Below are 9,714 nucleotides of genomic sequence, written 5' to 3'. Positions count from 1 at the left end.
AATTTCAGCGGTGTAATTCCTGCGGGACTCCTCAACAACACTTCATTGAATGTCAAGTAATGTAATATCTTAAATTTTGTTCATTTTATTAACCAGAAATTCCCGTACACATATGTTGATGTTGAGACTTCAACTTATAATTCCATTCAAAACGTATTATTTTGTTTATTTCAGATACACCAGAAATCAACACCACTGTATTCCTATGAATAAGGGAAAATGCGTTTTGCATAAATCAAGAAAGGACAAACTGAGTGTTGTGCTCGGGATTATTAACCATAAGCGGAGCTTTAATGGTTTCCTTAACGTTGATGGTGGTTATTGCTATACATTTGCAGAAACGCAGATCAAAACGGCGTCTCAACGAAGGTCTAGAGATAGCTTAAATTATAAAGTAAAATATTGTAATATGCGTGGCCATCCTCTCCATGGAATTAAATAAAGCTGCGGTTTTCTGAAATGTTTTCTGATTAGATCACCCGATGATTACGGTGACCAATACAACAAAGCGTGGCCTTTACTCCAGAAGAGATTATGGCAGCGACACAGAACTTTAGTCGGAAGATTGGGCAAGGCGGGTTTGGATCGGTTTTCTTTGGTAAATTACCCCAAGGAAAAGACATAGCAGTGAAAGTGCTCTCATTATTCTCCAGACAAGGAATTGATGAGTACCAGAATGAGGTAATTCTGGGCTTCTTCAATATCTGCATCTGTCTTGTTTTTTGGCTGCACTCATGTATAACGACAACAGTAAAATTCAGGTATAAGCCATTTTACTTGATTGGCAGATTGATCTTCTCTCCAGAATCCATCATAACAACTTGGTGTCATTACTGGGATACTGTAACGAATCAAGAGAGCTGACGCTGATCTACGATCACATGTCTGGAGGGTCCCTAATGGACCGCCTTTATGGTAAATATTTCTCTTATTAATTTTGTTTCATTCAGTTTCCTCATGCAAGTTGCAATACTATATATAGCAAAAGGCATATTTGAATTTAAAATTTAATTTGCAGGTCCTAGCGCTGGACTTTCAACACTAAATTGGAAAACAAGGCTCAAAATAGCTTTGGATGCAGCACATGGTAATTTCTCTAAAGTACTTTCATAAGCTATATATTTTTGTGATCTAAAAACCCCTAGTCAAATATATTTTGATCTAAAAATTCGTTCATTTTCATGAACTCTGTCATGTTATACACATGCTATCTTTTATGAAGGATTGGAGTACCTGCACGTAGGTTGCACCCCAAAGATAATTCACAGGGATATTAGGACCTCCAACATCCTTTTAGACATCCATATGAACGGAAAACTAGCCGACTTTGGTCTCTCAAAGATGACAATTGACGACGGGGCGGCCTCACATGTGACCACTATGGTGAAAGGAACGCCAGGATACCTCGATCCAGACTATGATATCCCACAAATAACTTGTACTTTGTTTGCAACATTAATCCTTTTAATGCTACATAACTTGTTCTTTTTAATGTTTGTTTGGGATGTTTCTGCAGCTATTTTCGCACCCAAATGTTGACTGAGAAGAGTGATATATATAGTTTTGGAGTGGTGTTGTTAGAAATCATATGCGGCAGACCACCCATAATTGCAAGTCAATCTGAACAGCGACTTAACCTCGTTCAATGGGTAAGAAATATAATATAATTTATCATTATAAACCGGAAACATCAACCTATTCACAAGATTATTGATGGCGTTGCGCTGCACGTTCCAATATAGTTTATTATACTCAAATACATTTTCGTACAGTTTTTATTTATAATAATCCAATGCAATTTATATAATATATTTGGACGGATTTATAGGTGACACCTTATGTGTATGTGGAGATGGATGAAAATCCCGGCCAATCAATAAGTGGGGAAATTGAAGAAATCATAGACAAGAGTATGTGTGGAAACTACGACGTTCAATCAATTGTTGATTTTGCCAAACTAGCCCTTAGATGCGTTGATGCTAAGCCATCTTCTCGGCCTAGGGACAGTGAAGTTGCTGGTGAGATAAAAGAGATTATCATACATGAGAATAAGAATAATGCTCTCACAGTTTCAGAGGAAATTGTTATCGAACAAGGAGATTCGCAGGCTGGCCCCGTTCATTCACATGCAGAGTGTAGTAAACCCAATGATATGGTGTGGCGTGACAACAGCTGCAACATCAGTCAAGCAGGAAGATGAGTGGAAATGTAGTATATCAATTCCATGATGTAGATGTAGATGTAGATTTATATAAAGGAATCATGTCTGTAAAGTTGCTTTAACGAATTGACAATGGCCTTAACTAATAATCGTACACTTTATATCACTACTTTTATGTTGAATAGATCAGTGGAATGAAATGGGTCAAGAAGCTAAACGTATATATCAATCATTTTAATTTCTTGCACTATGGATCTTTACTTTTATCATGAATAGATACGTGGAATGAATTGGTCCATGGAGCAATTCTATTTTAAGGTACACATGATTTTCTTGAATATTAAATAAAATTTCAGATAACAATTCCATGGGCTTGGGGCTAGCTTCTTCAGTCGATTCTTACCATCAGATCCCCTATACTCGTGGGCTTGTCGCGAGCTTCTTCCCATCAGATACCCTATACTCGTGGGCTTGTCGCTAGCTTCTTCAGTCGATTCTTACCATCAGATCCCCTATTTTGCCAGGCTATCATTTTATGTGAGGAATAGATTTTTAATAAAATAGCCCTTGTCAGTTCAACGGTCTTAACGCATGACGTGGACGTTTTCTTTTTCATGTGGAATGAATTTATACAAACGTCCCAATGAGAATGGACGAAGGATACCCAGGCAAAAGAGCAGTCTGTTTAGACTAATCGATGAGGATGTACAAACGCCTAACAAGAAATCATATTTTTCTTTTTATGTTGCATGAAATGGATTATCTTAAATGTATTGATCGACAATATTTCTTACCATCAGATCCCCTATACTCGTGGGCTTGTCGCTAGCTATACTCGTGGGCTTGTTCTTACTGAATTCCATGGGCTTGTGGCTAGCTTCTTCAGTCGATTCTTACCATCAGATCCCCCATACTCGTGGGCTTGTCGCTAGCTATACTCGTGGGCTTGTTCTTACTGAATTCCATGGGCTTGTGGCTAGCTTCTTCAGTCGATTCTTACCATCAGATCCCGGGCTCGTCGCTAGCTATACTCGTGGGCTTGTCGTGGGCTTGTTCTTACTGAATTCCATGGGCTTGTGGCTAGCTTCTTCAGTCGATTCTTACCATCAGATCCCCCATACTCGTGGGCTTGTCGCTAGCTATACTCGTGGGCTTGTTCTTACTGAATTCCATGGGCTTGTCGCTAGCTTCTTCAGCCGATTCTTACCATCAGATCCCCTATACTCGTGGGCTTGTCGCTAGCTTCTTACCATCAGATCCCCTATACTCGTGCATTTCGCCAGGCTATCATTTTATGTGAGGCATAGATTTCTAATAAAATAGCCCTGGTCAGTTCAACGGTCTTAACGCATGACGTGGACGTTTTCTTTTGTTGGGGATTTTTCTGATAAAATCCCAAAAACAAAAATTCAAACACACAGAGGCAATGCTCTGTTTCCTTTACTCCACGGGCTCTTTTTGTGCACAGGGAAGTCAAAAAAAAATTTACTAAGTAACAGAGTATTACACCACCATAAAATGATTTCTATTCAAAAATATATTGCCTCATACATATTCATCCTCTTTTACTGAGAGGGATTTACCAAAAACAACATTCAACCAAAACTCTGTTTTCACGTGAGAATTTACTGAGCTAGGTTTACTGTTGTAAAACCCTTTTACATTTACTGCTGTAATAAAAATTTACATATGCAGTTCAAAAACATTATACGTCTGCTTCACTTCTGTGCATATCACATAAACAAAATTACAAAACCATACAAAGGATTCTAGTTCATAAACAAAATTACAAAACCATACAAAGGATTCTAGTTCTTTTCCACACTGTTGTGCTATATTCGCATCATGCTTCATACAAACTTCGTCTTCATTTTTTTTCGTATTGCACTGCTGTGCTCAAGTCTTCATATTTTCTTTTTTTTTTTACACACGTGCCTGTGTTCTTCACTTCATTACAAAAATGGTCAACTCTTAAAAAAACAAAAAAAATTACCAAGTACCCATATGCCATACAAAAATTACGTAATGAGCATATGCGCCCATACCCCCGATATAAAAAAAACATTAAAATTTAAACTTACACCAACCTATTACCTATCACAATAACTATGAAATAAATACTATTACGGCAGTCAAACAAATTTTTACACCACGCAATGCTTTTAATGCTGGCTCGAATGCATGTTGAGACAATCGATGGTGGAGAGCGATGGAAACAATCGAACGGTGGAGGAGAATATCGGGAAGCCGTTTGCTGCAGAGCTTTATGTCCCGAGAATGTCAGACTTGCTTACGTATGGGGAGAGCCACGCGTCTGCACCATATTGCATCGGGTTTAAATATACGGAAAATGCCTTTGCCGGAAAGTGATCCGAGAAATCTCAGGCGGGTTTGGTGAACGGTTTCTGGCGATGTACGTCTGCGTTGAAATTACACATTCAACACTCCCCTTTAATTTCAACTGCTAGGCATTCGGTCATACCCAGACACTTCCTCAAAAATTCAAAGCTTTTCTGATCCAAAGGCTTTGTCAAAATGTCTGCAACCTGTTCCTGAGTCCTGCAATGTTCTAAGACAATTTCTCCATTGTTCACCAATTCTCTGATGTAGTGAAACCTTGTATCAATGTGTTTCGTTCTCTTATGAAACACTGAATTCTTTGACAATGCAATAGCTGAGCTATTGTCACAAAAAATCACTGTCGCGTTTGCCTGCTCTTGGCCTAAGCTCCTCAACATCCTTCTCATCCACACTGCTTGACATGCTGCTGCTGTAGCTGCCACATATTCAGCCTCTGCTGTAGACAATGCTACAATGGACTGCTTCTTAGAATCCCATGAAATGGCTCCTGAACCCATATGAAAAACATAACCGGAAGTGCTTTTCCGATCATCTACACTTCCAGCCCAATCACTATCAGTGTATCCAGCCAAATCTGAATGTTCTAAGACATTATATAAAATTCCAAACATTTTGGTACCTTTGACATACCTTAAAATTCTCTTTTCTGCCTGCCAATGTGCCTCCTTTGGCCTCTCCATGAATCTGGAAATTAAACTAACAACATACATAATGTCAGGCCTAGTAGCTGTTAAATACATAACGCTGCCTACAATACTCTTGTACAAACTAGGATCAAAATCCTTGCTGCTGTCCTCTCTGCTGAGCTTTAATCCCAACACTGTGGGAGTGATCGCTGCCTTGCATTCTTGCATGTTAAATCTGCCCAGTACTTGATTTACATATCTTGCTTGTGAGATAAAAATTCCTTTTTCATTTTGATCTACTTCTATGCCTAAGAAGTATCTCAACAAACCCATGTCAGTCATTTCAAATTCCTCCTTCATGACTGATTTAAAATTCTCAATAAGATAAACATCATTGCCTGTGAAAATAACATCATCAACATATAAGACAACAATTAAAATTTTACCATCTTTTTCTTTGATGTAGACTGTGGGTTCTCCTTCACATTTGTCGAATTCATTATCCAATAGATAAGAATCTATCCTGCTGTACCATGCTCTTGGCGCTTGCTTCAGCCCATAAAGAGCTTTCTTCAATTTGCACACTTTGTGCTCTTCACCTTTCTTCTCATAGCCTAGAGGTTGTTCAACATAAACCTCTTCCTTTAACACTCCATTTAGGAATGCTGACTTCACGTCCATTTGGTAGACTTTCCAATTGTTTTGAGCTGCTATGGACAGCACTGCTCTCACGGTTTCCATTCTTGCAACCGGTGCGAAAGTCTCCTCATAATCTCTCCCATATTGCTGCTTGTACCCTTTGACAACCAGCCTTGCCTTATGCCTTTCTATCTTGCCTTTAGCATTGCTCTTGGTCTTGTAAAGCCATTTAACTCCAATAACTTCTTTACCTTTTGGTAGCTCAACCAAATCCCATGTTTTGTTTCTCTCTATGGCATTCATCTCCTCATCCATAGCTTCTATCCATTTCCTATCTTTAATTGCATCCTCGAAATGAATAGGATCATCAACATGACAATACAAGGCAAATAAGGAATTCATTCCTTCATCATAAATATCACTTAGATTTCTAAATTTCTTACCTCTTTCATTTGGAGTGCAAGTGCTTGAAGATGCACTTGAATTTCCACCTTCTGATGTGCTTGGAGAAGCACTCTCATTTATCCTCAATGGTGTCCCTTGATGTCCTTGTGTTGGCGCTGCTGTTTGGGGATGTATTTCAGCCACCTCCTCATCATCTTCATCATGAGACAAATAGTTTTTAACATTAACTGTCTTCTCTATGCTTCCATCCCAAGCTTCCTCTTCAATGAATTGAACATCTCTGCTGACAAAAAACTTCTTGGTAGATGGGATATACAACCTGTAGGCTTTGGATTCCTCACTGTATCCAATGAAAAGACATTTCTCCCCTTTGTTGTCCAACTTCCTCCTTAGCTGATCTGGAATGTGTGCATAGGCCACACATCCAAAAACTTTCAAGTGGGTGACACCTTGCTTTCTCCCACTCCATGCTTCTTCTGGCACCTTGTTCAACACTGCTTTTGTAGGACACCTATTCAAAATATACACTGCACAATTTACAGCTTCAGCCCAATAATCATTTGGCAAATGCTTTGCCTTCAACATGCTCCTCGCCATATCCATGATGGTCCTATTCTTCCTTTCAGCAACTCCATTTTGCTATGGGGTGTACCTAGCTATAAACTGTTTGTGAATTCCATTTTCTCTATAGAATCGTAGGAATTCCTTGGAGATATACTCACCTCCTCTATCAGTTCTCAAAACTTTAATATGCAGCCCGCTTTGGTTTTCCACAAGTGCCTTGAAATTTCGGAATTTCTCATACACTTCACTTTTGTTTTTAAGGAAATATACCCAAGTTTTTCTTGTAAAATCATCAATGAATGTTAGGAAATATTGGCTGCCTGCTAATGATGGATTTTGCATCGGTCCACATAAATCTGAGTGGATGATCTCTAAGGGTGCCTTTGCCCTTATGCTCTTCCCTGATGGAAAACTTTCTCTGTGTTGTTTTCCCAAAATGCAACCTTCACAAAGGTTGTCCGGTTTCTCTATCAATGGTAATCCTCTTACCATTCCTTTTCTGCTTAACAAGTTTAGACCTCCAAAATTGAGATGTCCAAATCTCAAGTGCCACAACCAATTTTCATCACTTGGCACGCTTTGGAAAGCCTCTTGGGTAACTGCTGCAATTTCTCCTTTGTTTTTCAAATCTGCTCTTATTCTAAGAGGGAACATCCTGTTCCTTGTCATCTTCACTTCAGCAATGCATCGTTTGCTGGGTGCTATATCCATGATGGTGCATACATCATTTTTAAAGAAAACATTGTACCCCTTATGGACAAGCTGTCCAATACTCAAGAGGTTACATCTCATTCCAGGGACATAGTAGACATCTGCTATGGTTTTCCTTTCTCCCTGCTTTGTAAATATTTTTACCTCTCCTTTTCCCATAACAGAAATTTTGCTATCAGTTCCTAGTGTGACTTCTGATTTCACATTTTTAACTAGGGCATAAAAGAAGGCTGTGTTTCCAGTCATATGGTTGCTGCAACCTGACTCTAAAAACCATATGTCTTCACTGTTTGTTTCAGCCATGTTACAAGCTAACAACACATTATTTTGGCTGATGTTTTCTCTAGTAACATTTGCATTTTGTCTATCACTCATATCATGCTGCTTCTTCCTACATTCACTGGCATAATGCCCATATTTTTTACAATAATAGCATTGGACATTGGATTTTTCATACCTTTGTCCTTGAGCATGATGTTGTCCTCTTTGTTGGTTGCTGCCTTGGCCTTGGTTCTGATTTGGATTGCTGCCTCTTCCTTGAGCATTTGCTGGACTGTTCCTTCCACCTCTGTTCTGGCTTCTACCTCTTCCTCTCTTGTTTCCTCTGCCTTGACCTCTTCCTCTTCCAAAGGACATCTGGGTCTTGAAGGCTTGTTCTAGAGATGAGTTTTCATTCCTACTCAACCTCTGCTCATGTGTTATCAGTGATGCATGTAGCTCATCAATTGAAAAGTTTGAGAGATCCTTTGTCTCCTCTATGGTGGTGACAATCGCATCAAACTTTGAGGGTAAGACCCTCAATATTTTCTCCACAATCCTCCTTTCTTCAATGGTTTCTCCATAAGTCCTCATCTGTGTGACCAAACCAATCACATGTGTGAAGAATGAGTCAATATTATATGACTCCTTCATGCTCATATTCTCAAATCTTTTCTCAGCAATTGTAGTTTTGATGTCTTCACTCTCTCCATGCCTTGATAGGCTGTCTTGAGGGTTTGACATGCTTCATTTGCTGTCTTAGTTGCTGCTAACCTTGGAAACACACTCTGGTCTACTGCTAGATACAACAACATACGGGCTTTTGAGTCCTTCTTCCTATTGCTCTTCAGCAGATCCTTCTCTCCCTGAGTTAATGCATTGAACTCATCTTCATCTGCTGGTTCTTCAAAACCATCTTCAACTATTTCCCATAAATCTTGAGAGGCAAACAGGGCTGTCATAGTTATTGACCAGTAGTCATAGTTCTTCCCATTAAACTGTGGGAGCTCGGTGTTAAACATACCCATACCAGTGCTTGTGCTGGCCATTCCTTGCATCTTCAACTATGCTTTAATTTCTTGACTGTGTATTTTAAAACAACTGACTACTTCTTCAGCAACACATAAAAAAAACTTTGTGAAATACCTGAGTATTTTCTTGACTGAGCCTTCACTCTGTTGGAGAAGATCTACTGCTGCAACAAAAGACTCCTCCCTTCAACTTCTTGAAAACCTTCAAAGAGCCTAAGCCTGCTCTGATACCACTGCTGGGAATTTTTCTGATAAAATCCCAAAAACAAAAATTCAAACACACAGAGGCAATGATCTGTTTCCTTTACTCCACAGTTTGTGCACAGGGAAGTCAAAAAAAAAATTACTGAGGAACAAAGTATTACACCACCATAAAATGATTTCTATTCAAAAATATATTGCCTCGTACATATTCATCCCCTTTTACTGAGAGGGATTTACCAAAAACAACATTCAACCAAAACTCTATTTTCACGTGAGAATTTACTGAGCTGGGTTTACTGCTGTAAAACCCTTTTACATTTACTGCTGTAATAAAAATTTACATATGCAGTTCAAAAACATTATACGTCTGCTTCACTTCTGTGCATATCACATAAACAAAATTACAAAACCATACAAAGGATTCTAGTTCTTTTCCACACTGCTGTGCTATATTCGCATCATGCTTCATACAAACTTCGTCTTCATTTTTCGTATTGCACTGCTGTGCTCAAGTCTTCATATTTTCTTTTTTTTTTACACGCGCCTGTGTTCTTCACTTCATTACAAAAATGGTCAACTCTTAAAAAAACAAAAAAAATTACCAAGTACCCATATGCCATACAAAAATTACGTAATGAGCATATGCGCCCATACCCCCGATATAAAAAAAACATTAAAATTTAAACTTACACCAACCTATTACCTATCACAATAACTATGAAATAAATACTATTACGGCGGTCAAACAAATTTT

At 38.7% G+C, this 9,714-nt stretch overlaps 1 protein-coding gene across 1 annotated transcript; it reads left to right on the top strand.

Moving 5' to 3' along the window:
• The first annotated feature begins 534 nt into the window (after positions 1 to 534).
• Positions 535 to 2,200, top strand: LOC149186768 (putative LRR receptor-like serine/threonine-protein kinase At5g48740). Its single transcript, XM_089409448.1, has 6 exons — positions 535 to 681; positions 789 to 915; positions 1,019 to 1,087; positions 1,223 to 1,445; positions 1,517 to 1,649; positions 1,829 to 2,200. The coding sequence occupies exons 1-6, from the start codon at positions 535 to 537 to the stop codon at positions 2,198 to 2,200; spliced, it is 1,071 nt and encodes a 356-aa protein (XP_089265574.1).
• Positions 2,201 to 9,714: the final 7,514 nt, after the last annotated feature.

Source organism: Pinus tabuliformis, chromosome 3_1 (genome assembly GCF_031772625.1).
Source record: "Pinus tabuliformis cultivar Carrire ecotype Pingquan chromosome 3_1, CPIR1, whole genome shotgun sequence".
In the NCBI taxonomy this organism is placed as follows: Eukaryota; Viridiplantae; Streptophyta; class Pinopsida; order Pinales; family Pinaceae; genus Pinus; species Pinus tabuliformis.
The sequence above is the reverse complement of the archived record's forward strand: the minus strand, read 5'-3'. Positions and strand labels throughout refer to the sequence as shown.

What these genes read in the sequence shown, in the direction of transcription:
- LOC149186768 (XM_089409448.1), top strand. Translation starts at nt 535, where the DNA reads ATGGCAGCGACACAGAACTTTAGTCGGAAGATTGGGCAAGGCGGGTTT. An exon ending in CCACAAATAACTTGTACTTT is followed by an intron (nt 1,446 to 1,516) that starts GTTTGCAACATT and finishes ATGTTTCTGCAG; the next exon opens with CTATTTTCGCACCCAAATGT. An exon ending in GACTTAACCTCGTTCAATGG is followed by an intron (nt 1,650 to 1,828) that starts GTAAGAAATATA and finishes ACGGATTTATAG; the next exon opens with GTGACACCTTATGTGTATGT.